Source organism: Musa acuminata, chromosome BXJ2-8 (genome assembly GCF_036884655.1).
Source record: "Musa acuminata AAA Group cultivar baxijiao chromosome BXJ2-8, Cavendish_Baxijiao_AAA, whole genome shotgun sequence".
In the NCBI taxonomy this organism is placed as follows: Eukaryota; Viridiplantae; Streptophyta; class Magnoliopsida; order Zingiberales; family Musaceae; genus Musa; species Musa acuminata.
The window spans coordinates 43,412,300-43,433,044 of NC_088345.1; the positions used below are offsets into that span (position 1 = coordinate 43,412,300).

At 41.0% G+C, this 20,745-nt stretch overlaps 2 protein-coding genes and 1 pseudogene across 4 annotated transcripts; 2 read left to right on the forward strand and 1 right to left on the reverse strand.

Moving 5' to 3' along the window:
• Positions 1 to 857: 857 nt before the first annotated feature.
• Positions 858 to 4,092, reverse strand: LOC135619549 (putative vesicle-associated membrane protein 726; annotated as a pseudogene).
• Positions 4,093 to 4,252: 160 nt separating this feature from the next.
• On the forward strand, positions 4,253 to 5,727 carry LOC103994638 (1,4-dihydroxy-2-naphthoyl-CoA thioesterase 1). 2 transcript variants are annotated; one of them, XR_010489411.1, is made up of 4 exons: positions 4,253 to 4,538; positions 4,619 to 4,810; positions 4,880 to 5,176; positions 5,342 to 5,473. XR_010489411.1 is itself a non-coding variant. In XM_009415031.3 (3 exons), the coding sequence occupies exons 1-3, from the start codon at positions 4,407 to 4,409 to the stop codon at positions 5,492 to 5,494; spliced, it is 477 nt and encodes a 158-aa protein (XP_009413306.1). In that variant the 5' UTR covers positions 4,269 to 4,406; the 3' UTR covers positions 5,495 to 5,727. The 2 variants fall into 2 exon arrangements, 1 of the variants encoding a protein (XP_009413306.1); XM_009415031.3 differs by lacking the exon at positions 4,880 to 5,176 and having other exon boundaries at positions 4,269 to 4,538; positions 5,342 to 5,727.
• Positions 5,728 to 6,863: 1,136 nt separating this feature from the next.
• LOC103994637 (pentatricopeptide repeat-containing protein At1g18900) lies at positions 6,864 to 12,913 on the forward strand. 2 transcript variants are annotated; one of them, XM_009415029.3, is made up of 3 exons: positions 6,864 to 7,246; positions 9,924 to 10,003; positions 10,163 to 12,913. In XM_009415029.3, the coding sequence occupies exon 3, from the start codon at positions 10,166 to 10,168 to the stop codon at positions 12,764 to 12,766; it is 2,601 nt and encodes an 866-aa protein (XP_009413304.2). In that variant the 5' UTR covers positions 6,864 to 7,246; positions 9,924 to 10,003; positions 10,163 to 10,165; the 3' UTR covers positions 12,767 to 12,913. The 2 variants fall into 2 exon arrangements, with proteins under 2 accessions (XP_009413304.2, XP_009413303.2); XM_009415028.3 differs by having other exon boundaries at positions 6,864 to 7,065.
• The last annotated feature ends 7,832 nt before the right edge of the window (positions 12,914 to 20,745 follow it).

Below are 20,745 nucleotides of genomic sequence, written 5' to 3' on the forward strand. Positions count from 1 at the left end.
TGTCAGGTTGCACTAATATGCAAAACGTGGCAATCATCATGAAGACATTATAACATTATTAATAGGAAAACGGACAATAAGCGCTTTTGGGTGTTCTTTAGCCGTCGATAAAACCTATTAGCTAAAGGGTGATGCCGTTCGTCACCAAGTGTGTATAGGCAGCAAAACGTAAAATTAGTTGCTATCCCATTATTCTTATGAATTTAACACTTTTATAATGGAAACGCTACTTTTATTTGACAAATTATAAATTCGTCTAGTGGTTTGATTGAAACCCTTTACGATGTGATGAGGTGACACGTGGCCCGTGCATCCTCATTTTATAGTGACGACAAGTGCGTGCGTACGTGTGTTACATGCAGATGAGTTTCTAGCATTTAGATAGATAGTTTATGGGGAACAAATTCGACCTTCGAAGATATAACTCTTTAGTCAGAGATGACTCACCTGTAGATAACGAGTTGATCCAAGGGTATGCTGCCGGCCACTGTAGTATGATCGCAGCTGTTGTTCATCACCACTGCTGACAATTGTTTTGGATCTAGGAAACAAAAACAAAAAAAAAATAATACATTGGCAGCTGATGTCAAAGATAGTAATCAAAAGCACGTGACCCCTTTTGTTATGCGGAACAAGGAAAATGATATTGAAGTTGACTGACTCACCCTAGAAACTCTTCAGAGATGATGTGGTATCTCACAACAGTGATGCAGGAGAGACTACTTGATCGACACAGGCTGTTTCCTGATCATAGGCTGTAAACAAGAGCTCCACAAAATGTTTAGAGAGCAGTTTAGAAAGCACAATGAAACAATAAAGAAAGAATAAATCATTTAGTTTATAATCACAAGCGATAATAAAGCATCAACAAAGCAACTGCCTGTTCATATGGAAAGAAAGAATCACGTCCAGGCTATACACGCATGACATACAATATGCTAAGCTACTCCCATCCCGGTTCCCAACAAGCAAGAACATAGAAGTCCCAGCAAGCAAGAACATAAAGTCCCAGCAAGCAAGAACATGGAAGGAAAATACTCATTCGCAACTGGGAATGCTAAAGCCACAAATCACCAGTGTTCATGAAACTAGTAGGCTATACCATTACACAAACAGAACCAGTCCTATAAGGGAAAGGGTGGTTTCCACAGTAGCATATCCATTGACATTAGCATTTAAAGCCATGACACACAGACAAAACTATGATAAGGATAAGCGCAATAATGATGCCCAAAACGATCAGTTTGATCTTCATGTTCTGTAGCCACATCTTCCTTCTCATCTTTGTCCCTTGCTGCCTAAAATCTTGTGCCTGTGATATCAAACATTAGAGAGGAAGTTATTAGAAAATGTATGACAACAAATGGAAAGCATGGTTCTCCTATACTATTACGGTGATATAATGAAGAGTTTGTTTGATGAGGCAGCATTCTTGGGGACCTCCTAACTGACTTCCATTATATATACAACTTGCATACCTGGGAATGAAGGTTTTCTGTCTTGTCAACAAGCAACTCAATTTTCTCCCCACGGTCAAGAACCTGAAGGATCAAGAAATATTATCAAAAGAACAGAATTCATAACATCCCACCGCTGCATGAAAAAAAAAGCCTAGCATGAACTTTTCAATTAAATGGAAACAACTTAGCACCTTTTCGATGTTTTCCATCATAACTCCTTTGACTTCAGAAACCTGAGCTTTCACCTTGGCAAGCTTGCTTATCTCTTCAGGGTGGTCTACGCAGTACTGCATGTGCTCTTTAAGCTTGGACCTGATGTGATAGTGAGAGATACATTATTAACTTTGCTTAGACAACATTAGATGAATTGTTTGAACATTTGCATGGTTTTCAGAAAGGTCACCCAAACTCGCGGCTGAGACTATTTGCAGAAGCAGTTGCAGCCTTTCCCGCCCCATACTTTTTGTTGAAGTCCTCCTTCACCCTCTCCAGAAAGGCAATGGGAATTTGCCTACCGACCGACTCAACAGCAACTACACAATATGCTGCAAGATGCATGATTTCACTTAAGCACCAGAATAAAATATAAGACTCTCAACTTTTGCAAGTACTAAATTATTAGATTTGGATAAGAAGATTGCATATACACTATGTACAACAGTGAAACAACATTGCCTCTTGGAGCAACACAATTATTAAAACTCAAGCAGGTACGAGGAAAATGGCAAAATGGCAACAAAGCTAGACATCCAATTGGATGACAAGTCCACATAACAAACACCTAAGGAACTAAGGCCCAAGTCTAACCTTATAAACCATACTTATCAGAAAAATAAATCAATATGCCAGTCACAAAAATGCAAATGCAGAAAACCCATGGGCTTTATGACTATATAACAATACAATTCTGAAACAGTTAAGACAAACTGACAAAGCATAGACTCAAGAAATATTGCATTTAAACTTAAATCAAAATGAACTTATTATTCTAATAATAATATGTATGACTAGTAAAATGGTACCAAAGATAATATTTATGTGAGCCCATGGTAACTTTCCATATGCCTGGAAAAAGGCCAGTGAACAGCAATCCTTTAGCTGTTGAAAGATAGATTTTACCATGAACATATTCCTTCAGGCAAAGGAAGGATTAAAATATCAAAAGAGAATAAAATTCATCCACCGAGGAACTATTGTAGCTCTCTAGAGGCATATTTAAATTTTCTTTTCTCTTATGTAACTTATATATACAGTGGCCAATACTAGAGGATTAAATGTGAACCATCACAGCTCAAGATGCACAAATATCTCTCAAACTGATATCAACACTACTAATGGGCCCACAGTTACACTACTACTGATAGCAAAGGCAAGATAGAAGTCTGTAGTGAAGTTTGAAGGTCTCCCTGATCTGTAACTAGGAAAAGGACAAGGAGAGAATCTCCATTTCGATGGTAGATAAGTACCCTTAATCAAAATATTCAACCAATAGGGTTTCCAACCCAGCGCAAAGATGCAAAGTTGAAAGAATCAAAGACACGGACAGATGTCTACAAACTATCATCATTCAGTTAATCTCTAATAAGAAGAAATAGCTTTTGGAATAGAATCCTTCAAAATTACATACTTAAACATGATGCAATAGGCCGAAAGAAACACATAATGTACATTCAAATAAGCAATGGCCAATGCAAATGAGATGCCTAATACCATTCAAATAACTGTATCTAGATGGTCTAATTTTCACTGATTCAATCAGATCTTCCAGGTATCTAATAATTCAATCAACTATTTGTAGACACACGACTCTCAGATTGATTCCATCGGCTTTCTATAGACCGTTCAGTTATCTACTATGCAATCAAATTAATCTAAATCTTCCAGTTCTCTAATCAATGATATTGCTAGTGATCTCGACAAGATTAAAAAGGACAAAAACACTATTGCAACATTTCCTTTGAACCGAGTATATTTTCCGATCCAACATGCAAAGCAAAATCATCCTGACCCACTCCAACGCATGAAAACTTTGTAAGAAGATTCATCTCATTCGTTTCCTCTTTTCACTCGATAATTTTTTTTTTCCAAATGTGCAAAATAACGATATCAAACTACCAGGACTAGCACGAATTTCCCCTTCGATTATTCTGGAGACATCACGATCCATCAAAATCAACCAAAAAACAAACCCTATTACGGAACCCTAGATAAGCCCTCAAATCAACGAAACCCACACCTCGCACCACGCCAAAACCGCGAGGATGGATCGAGTCGAGCGAAAACCCTAAATCGTCCGGATCGAGATCCAGGGCACTCACTGTATCCGTCCTCGACGAGGTAATTGAAGGTGTGGCCGTCGCAGTTGTAGGTGAACTTATTGTTGCTAGCGGGGAGCTTTTGCAGGCACTGGGCGGCGATGCTGTTGAAGTTGCCGCTGAACTCGGTGTACTCCGCCAAGATCACCGTGCCCCTCGCGACGAAGCTGTAGATCAGCGACTGTTGTCCCATTTCCCGACCCCAGAAGAAACCCTAATCCAAGATCCACGGAAGCGGAACCGGGGATGCCGATCTCCGCGACGATGGAGAGAGAGGAGTCCACTGGTTAAGCGAGGAAATGATAAAGCGAGAGATTGACTTGGATCTGACGGGCCGTTGTCGTAATTAACAATATGGTGAGGGGGTGAACGAAAAAGTTGTTATTACTGCACTTATCCGTGGCGGTGATAAGTTAAAGCTAATATTTGGATTTTAGAGGGCGGCATATGAAAATTTTGAACCAGCCTATTTCCGAACCATCGAACGACCAGTATACATTTCCCCTTTTCCAACAATAATTTAATGGCTGTGACCGGACCCCCACCATGTTCTGTTAACCGGTGACTCCAATCATTCCTCCCCTTTGTGGCCTCAGAAGACGAAGAAGAAGAAGAAGAAGAGTAGGTGACGATGACGAAGCCACCACCGACGTCAAAGACGGCAGAGCTGGACGCGCCGCTCCATGCCATCGGCTTCGAGATCGACGTCGTCTCCGCAACGAGGGTCAACGGCCGGCTTACCGTCACCGAGTCCTGCTGCCAGGTACGCGCGCGCCGCCCGGCCGGTGTTCTTGTTTTGGGGGATGCGTGTGAGGAAGTAATGGGCGGGAGTGGGATTGGCAGCCGTTCAAGGTGCTCCACGGAGGGGTATCGGCGCTGATAGCGGAGGCGCTGGCCAGCATGGGGGCGCACGTCGCCTCCGGGTACCGGCGGGTGGCGGGCATCCAGCTCAGCATCAACCACCACCGCAGCGCCCGCGCCGGTGACCGCGTCTTCGCCGAGGCCACCCCTCTCCAACCCGGCAAAACCATACAGGTCCGTGCATAACTCTCTCTCTCTCACTCTCGTGCCGGTTCTTATGGTCAATCTACCACCCAAGAGAAGACCCGAAGGCGATGTTGTGGAACCCGCCACCACTGTCTCGGCCGAGATCTGCAGGCGTTGCCTCCGTCTCCAGTCATCGTCACGTGGGTCGGTGGGGGGCGTGCGTTGGCAGGGCGGGAAGGGGTAGTATTGTTCGCTATCTGGGAAGGAAGTGAACGTGGCAACATCTGAGCGGTAGATAAAAGCTCCGACGTAGTGGTCCCGTGTCGATCAGTAACGGAGGTGCCGGACCTGCTGAAACCACCACTAATACGCCACGGCATCGGTGGAACCGCCTTCTCTCCAATCACAAAGCAGGTAGGCCGTAGACGAGCCTAGTAACGTTAGGGGAAAACAATTAACGCTATGAAAGGTATAATGACGTGGTACTCCATCACTGGTGAACACGAGTGGGACATGCTATCATCTTCCACATATGATACGGCTAACAAGGAATCATAAACGTTAGATGGTTTATTTCAGGTGTGGGAGGTGCGTCTATGGAAGATGGATCAGTCCACCTTAGAGAAGGCGGTCTTGATGTCCTCATCGAGGGTTACACTGCTGTCAAATATGCCCGTACCAGATGATGCACAAGATTCAGTGGAAAACTTGAAGAAATATGCTAGGTTATGAGCAATTGATAACACGTACAAGCTGGAACAATTCGGCTAATAGATATATTTCTTTCTGCTGAGCACTCGTTCTCCTCAGCACAAGCTATTTTATGCATGCAACCAGAGTAAGGACATCTAAAAGGAAATATGGACATGATGATGATATATCACTGCTAAGTATCGTCCTTGTTACTTGTTATTGTCTTTATTATGAAGTGTTATGTGTTCTTATATTTCATATAATCGTTCTCACGGATCGACTCCTCATTTAATTTTGATGGTATAGAAGCTCATCATAAAAGGTGACATGCTTCATTGTTGACCCTGTAGCGCTTGAGACAATCATTATTTGTATTAATATATCATATTAATAATAGGGAAGAAACGCACGATCTTTTCTACCCACGTGTGTGATTCCCTGTCCCTACTCATGTGATGATTGGTAGCTTCCGGGGGCCCGCTTGAGATCTATTACGTGGGCACTTGCGTAAGAAACATTACAGATTTCACATGAAAGCTCTCCGTGCACGTGATTCATTTTTTATGCACGTGACTCCACCTGCCGCATATCTTTGTCGAACGCGACACGCGTTTGGTGTTTGATGTGTCACCATTTACACCTCAAATCTCGCTGCCATTATGACCACAAGCTCCAGGGCAGCAAAACAAATCACGTCACATGGCATCGGGTGATTCACCGGATCTTACAGTAGCATCCAATGGCTCAAGATCCGTCCCCCCAGATGAGGGTGCCACCTGAATGAAGGCCTCTGATTCGGGAACCGAGCAATTTCTGTTGAACTCATAATTGGAGAGGATCCGCAGTCGCGTTCGGTGCCCAACGAACGAAATCGAACGCAACACATGGTTAAATCTAAAAAATAATAAGTTTTCTTCTCGATCGAACGTACTCTCTCGTCTATCTGCTTTGTCATTGGATGATACGGTGATCACGACGTGGGACCGGGAGCTGGTAAGGCGAAAAATACGTAGAAAGTATCAATTAAATAATTGTCTCGCGCGTTATTTACATGTCTTGGGGAACAAGGTAGGAGTGGCGGGATTCGATTGTGCGCTTACTCGGGCGGATCTTTCGGTCGATAAACCCGTGTCTAAGCAGTTCGCATAGTGACATGGGACCCGCTGTTTGCTCGCAATGAAAGATAGCCGTGGCATAAATCAGTAGATTTAAGTCGTCGCGACTAAGAAAAGCAAGTCAAATCCACGGGGGAAAACAATAGAAGAAGGAGCTGCTTCGAGTACGCACCGATTTACGTTACGACTTGGGATGGAGGGGAAAGTGCGGCTCTGGATGTGTCCCACATCCTCGAGTCGTTTGTTAAGTCGTGAATTAAGTCGGCAGAGGAGCAATTTCCCCGAGCGGCATCGCACGGCAGGGGGGAAGGAAAGAGCAGAGAGAGATGGGAGTCCTATAAAACGCCGCGTTGAAATCTTTTGGAAGGTAGGGTTTCATCTCTTTCTCTCGCCCCCAAATCCTCGGACAAGAAGGAAAGGCCCCTATTCCTTGGAGAGGAAGGAACGGCCGCCGCTGCGCTGTTCCTTTCTCTCTGGATGTGAAGCGTCGATGGGGTAAGATCTTGAGACTGTTCTTTCCTTTGAGTTGATTAGGATGGAGCTGTGGATTATGTTTTGGTACGTTGTCACTGGATTCGGTATCTGGCTCTTGTAAGCCTTTTGAGATGCTGGTTCCTTCATGAAGAGCGGTGGATTGTGGTTGGAAGCCCAGAGGCGGCGTTACTACGATCGAAAAGTTCGTCTCTGTGGAATACTGCTTTCCTGAAAATTGTCTTGTTTCGATGTATGCCGTTTTTATGGTAGGAAGTCATCACATCGGTCTCTCTAGTTATGGTTCTCGTTCTGAAAGATTTTAACTCGTCATTCTCCTGCAAAATTCATTCTTTTTCTTGTGAAGGGGCTGATCCTTATGCCTTCCCTTTCTGGTTACAGTTATGTCTCAGTTCTGTATACAGTGGCGATAAGATCTCTTGTTGTTTCCGTGCGTGCTAAGACCAAGGCTTATGGATATAACTGGCTTGCAGCAAAATCAACTACCTCATCTCTTGATGCACATTGAAAGTTTAAATTTTGATTTGATGATTTTACCAAGGTCGGAATAGTATTAATAGATAAAGGGAATAGAGATTAAGTTAAAGTATTACTTGGAAAAAAAGGTCTCTAGTTGGTCCTTTGAGCCCCCATGAAATGCTGCATACTAATGTTTTTCTTGTAAACCTTGTGTTGGAGATAGCAATGCAAACCTAAGGTGCACTTTGCATACAATGAACTCTTCATTCGGTTCTTTGAGCAGTTTAAAGACTTTTGGAACCACAATTGGTTCAAGCAATGCGAAAACTTGACACCTTAAACATTGGTCTGGTGGTGGTGTGCCAAACCTGCTAACCAAAGGTTGAGGGTTCAAAAACTCATTTAATATATTTATACTCCTTAAACATTGGTTTGGTCATGGTGTACCAGTTCCTTTTACCAAATGTTAAGGGTTCGAAATCTCATCCGACATATTTTTTCGAAGATGCCTGCTAGTTTAGTTGGTAAAGATTTTAACAGTTATCGCAAGGTCCTGAGTTCAAAATCTGTCTTCGCCACATACACTTTTTTGAAAAAAAGGAAGCTTGCAAGCTATTGTTGTTGTTCTTCTGTTTGGAAATTGAATGCTATTCAATTTATAAACATGTGGAATATGTAAGGTTCCCCTTTGTGAACTGGGTGACAAGGTTTGAGTCATGAAAATAACATCTTTAAATATTTAAAGATAAGATTGCATATATTGACCCTATCCTGTTCCAACATTAGTGGGAGCCTCATTGGGTACACCCTTTTTATGGGACATGGGAACTCTCCTTCCTTAGTGCTATTGCATTGGGTAAGATACGTCATTAGTACAAAGTAAGCCCATAATTTATGATGAGCATCAAGACTATGGACTTTATTTTTGGTGCTTGAAGAAGGCATATATCTAGGGAGTAGGAACAGCACAAATATATACGTGAAGGTGGGTGTTTCATTAAGGAACCTATTGGAAAGAATGAAGACATGTTATTATAATGTAAGTAATAGTTGGAACTTCTCTAAGATTACTAGGTATATGGTTCAACCTCAAAGTTTGGGTTATCCATACAAGGATGGATTTTTCAACTGCCTCTTTTTTTTACAACGTCCTGTGGAAAGTGACTATTGTTCCAAGAATTAAAATAGTAAAGGGTGCTTGTTTCAAAAGAATAAATAAGTTGTGATATTTTAGCAATTAAAGCACTATTCTTTTTTTTCTCTTGATGCATTGATAATTTGGTTTTTTATCCTTGGGTACACATGCAGATAATTCAACAACATGCCAAAGTAATAATATGAAGATTAATTAGGCATTTCTAGGGAATCAGGAGGGGCTTTGTTAAATATGATCACCTTCCCTTCTGAAACAAGTTCGATTTCTGCATTATGATTATCTTGTCATAATCAATTATTTAAATGTTGATCATAATATGCCATCTAGAATATGCAAAATTAAAGTTTGATCCTTATACCATGCTTTCGACAACTAACGAATGTATGGAAGTGAGGATGGGTGATTCTTCTTGGTTTTGCTTACACGAAAGGATCGGTAGGTATTTTATAGTTGTTAACTGATAACTGTTCATCTGAAAGTGTTTTTAATTGTGGGAAGGAAGAAATGCAAAACCATGTTTCGGCTAAACTTAAGTTACAAGTGTTATCAAACCCCTAGGTCTCATTGCATGATATACTGAGAGTCCATAGGTGAAATATGAACTGTTTTACATAATTGATCTTGCTCTGATTCTTTGGTAGGCATAACATCATTCCACATTTCATCCTGAACTGAAGCTATTTGCACCCTCACATTTATGTATATGTATATGCATGTATGTGTACACTTTCTTGAGTTGTCCAAACGTGACGTTAGGCCTTGGATTGAAACCAAGTTGTGAGAATTGGATGTTCTTTGGAACTTTCAAAAGCATATTAACTTCACTGGAGCCAAACAATGGAACTGGTTTACTTCCAGTTGAACTCTACTATGACTACTGCACTTGTAATTAACCAAAGATTTCCCAGTCATCACGTTCCTTAGAAGTAATTATTGTGATGCAGTATATATTTCTTTTTTTGATCTTGACATCTTGTCCATAATACACATGTATAGCCACCGGACTTTTTTGGTGTTCTTTTGATCCATATGTTGCCATAATAAAGGAGCTGATTTATGCATATAATGACCTGCAGTGTCTTTTGATTGTCCATTCTAACTGGCCATTGCATCAAGATTTTGACTCAAATTATTGATAGAGTAGGTATTTTTATCATTATGCACACTCACACAAGCAGATGATGAAGTATGTGTTTGTATGTCTGTTTGATAACCAAGGTATAATTGAACTATTGTGTTTTTCCAGGTTAGATCGAAGAATTTCAAGCCTGAAGATAGTCGCCAGATAATGTGCTCTATTATTTAAGAGCATTAATTGTAGAGCCTGTAAGTATGGCTTTTGTTGGTAATCCATTTTGGACTAAATTGAATAAGGAACAAGTGTATAATTTGCTGATGTGGCATCAATTATATTAATGTCATAACTCCTTTTCCATTCTGTCTTGAGGCCCTTCTATCTCATTGTTAATCATTACCTAATTGCAGATAATGTTGAGAGCAAAGCAAATTGGCACCCTCTCCCACTGTGCAAGGACATTTTATATTAGTGGTTCAAGATGTGGAAATGCAGAAGGTGCTTCATGCACTTGCTCAGAGGATGAAACTTGTGTTCCCACAAGGCATCCTAATAGCACCCTCAAAGCCAACACGGCAAATGGTGCCCCGACAAAGGCTGGATCTCCTTGCTTACAAAATGCAGTGGGATCCATTATTCATCAGAAGTCTCGTTGCACAGGTCCTGCCCAACATGTTGTCTCCTCTTCATCCTCTCTGAGATCAGACTCAAGTCCTCCAAACAGGAACACTGACAACATGAATGCTGGTGTTCGGGCTTCCGGGACTGATATGCTCAATTCATCTAAGCTGACTGCTGGACGCTTCGTGAAGGCAGGTATGGCAACTGTTAGCATGTTCTCTGAATTAGTGAGCCACAAGACCCCAGGGACAGAACCAGGACCTCAAAGGTGTATGGCTGATTCTACCCAACCATCTTTTAACACCATATCTTCTAATGACAAGTCACACAACAAACCTAATTATTCTAAGAGACAGCCAAGCTTGAATCTTGTGGGAGTATCTGATTCAAGCGCCACTTGTCCTAGCAGCTCTGTAGAAAAGCCTTCAATGCGTGGTAATGTGAAAGCTAAGCAGAATGTTACTGAATCTTCTATTTCAAATAATGGATTACCATCTGGTGCTAAGAATCAAAGACAGTCTGTTCGGCAGAAGGCGAAGTATCATTCTAATAGCTTCACCTCTGATGGAAAACCTGGGGGAAGAATCTCTGAGAGGAAAATGACAGGTTCAACTACTGAAACTGCTGGGTCCACTAATAGGTTCCATAATCCAATTAAATCTGCAAGGTTACACACGGGAGGTCCTCCATCTGCTGGTAAATTGGTGAAATCAGGGCATGCAATCGAGCAGTATTACCACACTTTGCAACGGTTAAAATGGGGACCAACAACTGAAGAGGCCTTGGATAAACTGCAATATAAACTGGATCCTTTTCAAGCAAATCAGGTGCTTAAATTACTCCGCGACCACTCCATTGCTCTTGAATTTTTCAGATGGTTAAAATCACAGCCTGGGTTTAAGCATGATGAGCACACTTACACTACCATGATTGGAATCCTTGGACAAGCAAGGCAATTCGGAGCTATGAGAAGACTGATAGAAGAGATGATTAAGGATGGTTGCCAGCCGACCGTGGTAACTTATAACCGTCTGATCCATGCATATGGTCGTGCCAATTATTTAGATGAAGCTGTCAAAGTTTTTCGGGACATGCAGGAAGTTGGTCGCCAGCCAGACCATGTAACCTACTGTACTCTCATCGACATCCATGCAAAAGCTGGGTACCTGGAAGTTGCATTAGATTTGTATCAGAGGATGCAAGATGTAGGTCTCTCTCCAGACACTTTCACATACAGTGTAATGGTGAATTGCCTGGGGAAAGGTGGACATCTTGCTGCTGCATATAAGCTGTTTTGCGAGATGATAGAACAAGGTTGTGTACCTAACCTGGTCACCTACAACATCATGATCGCTCTGCAGGCAAAAGCAAGGAATTATCCTTGTGTGGTGAAGCTTTATAGGGACATGCAAGTTGCTGGTTTTTGTCCTGATAAGATTACTTACAGCATTGTAATGGAGGTACTTGGTCATGGTGGGCATCTTAATGAAGCAGAAGCCGTGTTTATGGAAATGACAAGGGATTGGGTTCCTGATGAACCTGTATATGGTCTTTTGGTGGATTTGTGGGGTAAAACTGGAAATGTAGAGAAGGCTCGAGCTTGGTATCAAGCAATGCTCAACGCCGGCCTGCGACCTAATGTTCCCACATGCAATTCTCTTTTGAGTGCATTTCTCAAGGTACACAGGTTTGCTGATGCCCATGGTGTTCTCGAACATATGCTAGGATTGGGATTGGTTCCTTCTCTCCAGACATACACTCTTCTTCTGAGCTGCTGCACCGGGTCACCCTCGGAGATGGGGCTTTGTTGTAAGCTCATGGCCCTCTCAGGCCACCCGGCTCATTCTTTCCTGCTATCTTTACCAGATGCAGAACCAAATGGAGGAAATGTCAAGGCCCATGCTAGTAGCTTCTTCGACTTGATGCACAGTGAGGACAGGGAGAGCAAGAGGGGTCTTGTGGATGCTGTTATAGATTTCCTTCATAAATCAGGCCTTAAGGAGGAAGCTGGACTGGTTTGGGAGGTAGCTGCAGAGAGGAATGTGTACCCAAATTCAGTCAGGGAGAAGCGCAAGTGTTACTGGCTCATCAACCTTCATGTCATGTCCGAGGGCACCGCTGTGACCGCATTATCCAGGACGCTCGCGTGGTTCCACAGGCAGATGCTCGCCTCAGGCACCGGTCCTACGCGCATCGATATTGTCACCGGTTGGGGCCGCCGGAGCAGGATAACAGGTTCATCCTTGGTTCGGCAGGCTATCCAGGAGCTGCTACATCTCTTCGATTTCCCATTCTTCACTGAGAGTGGCAACTCTGGCTGCTTTGTGGGACATGGGGAACCACTCAGCAGGTGGTTGCTTAATTCTTATGTGGAGCGCATGCATTTATTATAGTCAGTTTGTCAATCTTTCAGAAATTTTGGCAGCAGTGCGATTTTGTTGACCAAACTTGACACTGTTATTCCTCTACATTGGTTTCTTCTGGTGTAATGCTGTTTTAGGAGCTGAAATCAATTAAAGTTTTGCTACTATATGCTGCAACTCTGTCTTGACTGTTGCTTCTTCCCCCCCTTTTTTTTTCTCTACCTCTCATAATTTTTCCTCTTACTTGGCATCACTGTATTATGATTTCCAATCTGAAATATCTCCGCAATTGCTTTAGTTTAAACGAGCACAGGGTTGAATCAAAACCACAAACACACTGAAACAGAGCAGATCAAAGGAAAGCTTATGCTAATTTTAATTGGTTAGGTGACTAATTTGTTTACTAACGATCATTTTAGTCAGATGAGCTGCTGCTTCGGCTGAAGAATTCGCGAAGTGAAGATTTGCTCGAAAGATTTTGCAGATTATTTTGACGTTAAATCAATTAATATTTGAACAACAACTCGACAAATAATAACAATAATTGAAGTGTAGCTATTAGAAAAAAGGTACTAGTATATATATGATCATGTTGACTTTTCAACGCGAACATGAAATAGATATACACCCGACTTACGTCATGACTTTCCTCGCAACGGCTCTGATGTGGCACAAATCAAGGGAATGAGAGGGCACGGATGATGTGTTCTTTTACGTCTGAGTGAAGTGAGGGACACGAAGCATTTCTCCAAATAAAAAGTTTTCTGGATATATATATATATATATATATATATATATATATATATATATATATATATATATATATATATATATATATATATATATATCAATCCCGAGGTTCTGTCAGGCGATCGTACCTCTCAAACTGACAATAGTAAGACTAGAGTAGGATTGTCAAGTGGTGGTACCACCCGGTGCTACCGCGAGTATCCCAAAAATTGGGGATGAGACACTTTTTTATTTTATTTTTAAAGTCATTTGAGATCTATAAATATCTCAATCTTTTCTACATGAAAATACACGAAAAATAAACAAAACACTTGTGATATATATATATGAGAAAACACTATTGTAATTTCTTGAGAGTTCCCCTCCTCTTCCCTAAGTGTAATTTCTATTTAAGGGAGAGCTGAGAGAACTGTAAAGGTTATCTCCTAAACTTGTGAGGAGAATAAAACTGTAAGAGAGTAGTTGATCTTCACCCATTGAAAGAAGATCAATAGTGGAAGCAAATAATCTCAACGAAGGATGAATCGGGAGTGGACGTAGGTCACGATGATCGAACCACTATAAAATTGGTGTGCCTTCTTTTCTTCGCATTTTCTTTATATTGCTTACTGTTTTGGCTTCTCACTCCACTTCACACTTTCTTTAGGTTCAAACGTATTTCCGATACGATTTTATCGAATGAAGGTTTTCATATCGTCGATGTTTTTACGTAAGTACTAATTCACCCCCCCCTCTTAGTGTTGATTTCGATTCTAATAGTTGGTATCAGAGCTAAGATTTTTCCCATTTGGTTTAACACCTAAAAGAAATTACTTTTGCTGGCAATCAAGAGAATCTTTCTATCACTTGTCCTCTTATGTTTAATACGACAGACTACACATATTAGAAAACTTATATGAGAATTTTCTTGCTTTCTATGGATTTTGATTTCTGAAATATTGTACAAAGCAGTTTTCAGAAGTCTTCGAAACCAATGAATGAATAGAATGATTTGGAGAGGAAGAACCAATGAATGAATAAAATGATTTGGAGATGAAGACTTTCTCGTTGAATTCTAAAATAATGGAACTTTATTTTGTGCTCTTGATAAAAATGAATTTAATCGGGTTTCTATATGCTAAACTGCATATGATATTTAGCATAAACTCGAAGTCACAGACGAAGACACAAGTAGGGTTAAAGAATAAAAAATTAATCTTTTGGTACATAGATATGAGTTTTTTAAAATAAAATTAAGCGAGACCATTGGAGACATGTACACCCGTTTTACGGATATCGTTAATTGTTTAAAAGCATTTGGTAAATTTTTTTCTAATTTTGAACTTGTTAATAAAATACAAAAATCCCTTCTAAAAAGTTGGGATCCTTAAGTTACTGTAATATAAGAAGCAAAGGAATAAAATAATTTTTCGCTTGAAGAACTTATCAGGTCTTTGATGACCTATGAAATAACATATATAGCATATGATGAACTTGAAAACAACATTCCGAAAAATAGGAAGGACATGACACTTAGAACCAAGGAAGATTACTTGAGAGAAAATTAAAATGATGACTTGGCACTTCTTACAAGAAAATTTTAAAAATTCTTAAAATGGAATAAAACAAAACAAGATACTAAGAACAAAAATGAATCCAAAAAGAATACAATGACATGATATAAATGCAAGAAGCCAAGACACTTCAAAAATAAATATCCCAAAGTGAAAAAGAAGCTACCAAAGAAAAATAAGACACTCAAAGCAACTTGGGACGATTCAAATGCATTGCATCCGAAGATGAAGAGCCAACAAACAAAAAAGAAGTTACGACGAGGTATGTAACTAAACAAATCTTCCTTATTTTATGATGAATTATTCAATACATTTAATAACATATTTGATGATTTTAAATTAGTTAGTAAAAAGTATAAACTATTAAAAAAGGATCATACTTCTCTTGCTAGTGAATTTAAAAAATTAAAAAATATTCATGATGATTGTATATTAGCTAGTTGCATTAAAAGTTAGATTCAATTAAGAAAGAAACGTCTTACTATAAGAAATATTAGAAAAATTAAAAATAGATAACAAATCTTTAAACATGATTCTTGCTAATAATGGATATGTTAATAGAAAAGAAGGAATTGATTTTGTGAGTAAATTCAACAAAAGGCAACTATCTTCGTTAAATAACACATTACATGTTTCACCAAAAAATAAATATATAATTTTTATGGTAGATTTGGACATTATGCCTATAGATATTCATTTAAAAAGTATAATTCACACAAATTAGTTTAGGTTACTATAGGAACCATGAATAACTTAATACCAATAGTTAAGATAAGTAGATCTATTAATGAGGGATCCAAAGTTAAATGAGTACATAAAAGAAAGCCCCATTTCTTATAGATATATTTACAATCAAAAGCTAGGAGTAAGAAATTATACCTTGATAGTGGATACTTAAGGCACATGACCGGAGATCCAACATGCTTCTCTAAACTCACTAGTCGAGATGAAGAATATGTTACCTTCAAAGACAATAACAAGGGAAAAATTATTGGTAAAGGAATCATAGGTAACAAGTCAAGCTTCTTGATTGAAGATATATTTTTAGTAGATGATTTAAAATATAATCTTCTAAGCATTAGTCAATTATATTATAAAAGATATACCATCAAATTTGAATCTGATAGTGATTCTTTACACCGTGGTTGAGGGGTCAGCACGGCTTGGTTCGATCCCAAGCTGGAGACTTCCCTTTGGCTGGTCGCCTTCCTCTCTATCGACTGTCCCTACACACAGGTCGGGGTCGGAAAGGGGACTCCCGACTTCGATCCATCTGAAGATTTTATTAAGACTAGGTGAAAAATGGGCCAAGTGTTGGGAAATCATTGGGGAGCGACATCATATGCGCAGCGGAAGAACAAGAAAACAAAATCCCCGATTCCCAAAAAGATGTTCGTCGTCGTGCGAAGATTGGTGCGCAAAAATCCGCAAAACACAAAACTGCGTATAGAGATTGTGTTACCTAGGGAGATCGTATATCCCTGTTTCCTTGCAGATCCTTAGGAGAGGGTGAAGGAGGTCAAGCGTCCTCCTCTCTAGCGGTGATCCACACAGCAGGGTTGCGACGACGCTCCTCAAGACTCCAGGCCTACTCTGAGGTGGAGAGGGAGAGGAGAATAGGAAAGGCAAGCAAAGACTTTAGCCTATGAGGCTGTGAATCCCTCCTATTTATAGAGATCCCGTGTCAAACCCTAATGGGTCCTTCCCTAGTGGGTATTGGATCTGCATCCAATAAGACAAGGGCTCCGTCGGATATCTCATATCCAAACCTCTACTCATCGCAATGCCTACCATATGTGTGTGACCCTCTAGGCCCAATATCGAGCTGGCTGTGAGTCATACCTGTCAGAACTCCTTCTAACTCAGTGAATTATTATCTTTGTAATAATTCACTCGACTCATCGACTACGGACGTACTAGGCCACTACGCCGTAGTCCCCAGACGATATAGGGGAATCCAATCCATTGGACCTGTCTATCCTCAGTTACCATGTACCTATAGTCCCTCATCCATCTAATATCCCAGAGACCGTATATCGAGCATGGTGTTGTCAGACCCATACGGTTTCTACTCGAGTCTCGCTCTAATCGGATTCTCCCGGAGAACTCTTTCTCTCTCAACCCGAATGACCCTGGCCAGGGATTTGTCTGAGCAAGAACACATAGGATATTCCTCTCATGACGCCGAGAGTGGATGATCCTCTATTGACACTCAATAGCCCTCGTAAGGTCGACTACCACTCCCAATGACCAGCTGTACTAGATCTGGGAACAGCCAAACCTATAAGTCTGGTATCAAAGAGTGGAGCACTCATACAGGACATCCTTGGTGTCTCAAGTCTAAGGACCAGATACACCACTAGGACTACGGAATCGCTGTCTGACAATAAGGCATCATCAACCATCCAGCATTCCGTAAGCGGATCAATCAGTAAACTCATTCTCCAATGAGCACCTGTACTGTATCCCTAGTGTCCCTACACGAGCAGCTATGAGACCAGCTGCATCCATCATATGGACGGGTATACAGCACACCAGTCTATCCGGTTATCACGATGTCCCTCTCGAGTAACCTATGATCGGGATTATTAAGGATATGTGTTTAAAGGTGAATCGATCTCATTATCGTGATCTCATCACGATCCGATTCCCATTGCACAAATCCAAGGACATCACAATATATATATGCATTTATGCAATAGTTATAAAGTGATATACGCCAAAATATAATAAGCAAAAAGATTCTGTATCAAGTCACACGTGCCATCACTCACGTGATTGGCTTGCTGGGCACCTATGACTAGCAATCTCCCACTTGACCTAAAACCAATCACCTATGTGTCTGATCCCCATCAGACTCCTGTGACGCTCAAAGACAATCTGAGACAACGGCTTTGTCAGTGGATCTGCAATGTTATCTTCGGATGGAACTCTTTCCACTACTACATCTCCTCGGGTTACGATCTCTCTGATAAGTTGGAACCTTCTCAGAACACTTCTAATGAGACTCGGGTTCCCTTATTTGAGTAATCGCCCCGTAGTTGTCGCAATATAAGGAAGTCGACTTGTCGCTATCTGTATCGACTCCCAAATCTGTGATGAACTTCTTCACCCAGACTCCCTCCTTTGCTGCATCCGATGCAGCAATGTACTCCGCCTCTGTGGTCGAGTCAGCAGTGGTATCTTGCTTGGAACTCTTCCAGCACACTGCTCCTCCATTCAAGGTGTACACATACCCTGAATTCGACTTGCTCTCATCGACATCAGACTGAAAACTTGAGTCAGTGAAGCCTTCAACCTTAAGGCTATTACCTCCATATACTAGTAAAAGATCCTTAGTCCTTCTCAAGTACTTAAGGATACACTTTACTGCTTTCTAGTGCTCCAAGCCTGGATCCGCCTGATACCTGCTTGTGACACTCAGAGCATGCGCTATATCAGGCCTAGTACATAGCATGGCATACATGATAGACCCTATTGCTGAGGCATAAGGTATCATATCCATGTTCGCCCTTTCTTAGAATTTTCAATGCCAAACATTTTGACAGTGGTTTCTATGTACCTGGACTGGGACAAGCCAAGCATCCTCTTAGATCTATCTCTATAGATTCTAATCCCCAAGATATAGGATGCTTCCCCTAAGTCCGTTATGGAGAAGTGTCTAGATAACCAAGTCTTTACTGTGGATAGCATTCCTACATCATTCCCAATGATGAGGATGTCATCCACATATAACACCAAAAAGGTGATAGCGCTCCCACTTACCTTCCTGTACACACAAGGCTCATCTTCGTTCTTAACGAAGTCATAAGATCTGATTGACTCATCAAATCTTATGTTCCAACTTCGGGAAGCTTGCTTTAGTCCATAAATGGATCTAAGCAACCTACACACTTTATCTGGGCAGTTCTTGGACACGAATCCCTCAAGTTGCATCATATACACCTCCTCCACGAGGTTCCCATTGAGGAATGCGGTTTTCACATCCATCTGTCAGATCTCATAATCATAGTGTGCTGCAATAGCCAATAGAATTCTGATGGATTTTAGCATTGCTACGGGTGAGAAGGTTTCGTCGTAGTCAACACCATGCCTTTGACGATACCCTTTAGCCATTAGCCTTGCTTTATAGGTCTCTACCTTTCCATCTACTCCGATCTTTTTCTTAAAGATCCACTTGCAACCGATGGGTACAATACCTTCGGGCGCATCAACTAGGTTCCAAACCTTATTGGAGTACATAGAATCCATCGCAGAATTCATGGCTTCTTGCCACTTCCCGGAGTCTATACTCATAATAGCCTCCTCGTAGGTCTGAGGATCAATATCCTCAGCATCCTCTCCTCTAATATGTCCCACATATCTCTCAGGAGGATGAGATACTCTATCAGACCTGCGTAAAGTTGAAACTTGTGTATTAGGTACCTGAACAGACTCGGGCTGTAGAGTGGTGCTTGAGCTTGGTTCTCTAACATCGCTCAACTCTATCATTCTCCCACTGTCTCCGCCAAGAATGTGTTCCTTCTCAAGGAACACTGCTCTCTTAGCTACAAAGACCTTTTTGTCCTCGGGATGATAGAAGTAATACCCACAAGTTTCCTTGGGGTATCCCACAAATATGCATCGCTCTGTCCTTGATTCTAACTTATCGGGGTTGTGTCTTTTAACGTGGGCTGGGCAGCCCCAAATCTTAACAACCTTAAGATCAGGCTTCTTCCCTTTCCATATCTCATATGGTGTAGACACTACCGACTTAGTTGGAACTCTGTTCAGAAGGTAAGCTGCGGTTTCTAGGGCATATCCCCAGAATGAGATGGGTAGGTCAGCGAAACTCATCATTGACCGTACCATATCTAATAAAGTACGATTTCTCCTTTCAGAGACACCATTGAGCTGAGGTGTGTAAGGAGGTGTCCATTGGGATAATATCCCATGGTCCTTGAGGAACTGAGTAAACTCTGTACTTAAGTACTCACCTCCTCGATCTGATTGAAGAGTTTTGATACTCTTTCCAGTCTGGTTTTCCACCTCATTCTTATACTCTCTGAATTTCTCAAAGGCCTCGGACTTGTACTTCATATAGTACACATATCCATACCTTGAGAAATCATCAGTAAATGTAATGAAGTAGGAGTAACCTCCATTGGCATGAGTTGACATGGGTCCACATACATCACTATGTATGAGCTCCAACAACTCAATGACTCTCTCTCCAGTTCCACTAAATGGAGAGTTGGTCAATTTTCCACGAATGCAAGGCTCACAAGTTGCATAAGACATATAGTCGAATGGATCTAGATATCCATCATTTAGCAACTTTTGAATCCTTCTTTCATGGATGTGACCTAGCCTACAATGCACAGGTATGCACTGTTCAACTCATCTCGTTTCCTTTTGGACACATTTACATTCATGATATGTGGAGTGGTGTCTAACATAAATAAACCATTATGCAATGTTCCTTTCGTGATGATCTTATCATCTAATAATATCGAACAACCATTGTTCTCAAAAACAAATTTGTATCCACTAACTGTTAAACATGAAATGGAGATAATGTTTTTGATAATAGAAGGAACAAAATAACATGCATCTAATGCAATAAAAGCTCCACTAGGCAGATGTAGGGCGACCTCGCCAACAGCTAATACAGTAACTTTTGCTCCATTATCCATCTTGAGGTCCATCTCGTCTCTCTCTAGTCTC

Bases quoted from the DNA above. Each gene is read 5' to 3' on its own strand.
- LOC103994638 (XM_009415031.3), top strand. From the start codon at position 4,407: ATGACGAAGCCACCACCGACGTCAAAGACGGCAGAGCTGGACGCGCCG. The intron at 4,539-4,618 runs GTACGCGCGCGC...TGGGATTGGCAG, and splicing joins TCACCGAGTCCTGCTGCCAG to CCGTTCAAGGTGCTCCACGG. The intron at 4,811-5,341 runs GTCCGTGCATAA...GGTTTATTTCAG, and splicing joins AACCCGGCAAAACCATACAG to GTGTGGGAGGTGCGTCTATG.
- LOC103994637 (XM_009415029.3), top strand. From the start codon at position 10,166: ATGTTGAGAGCAAAGCAAATTGGCACCCTCTCCCACTGTGCAAGGACA.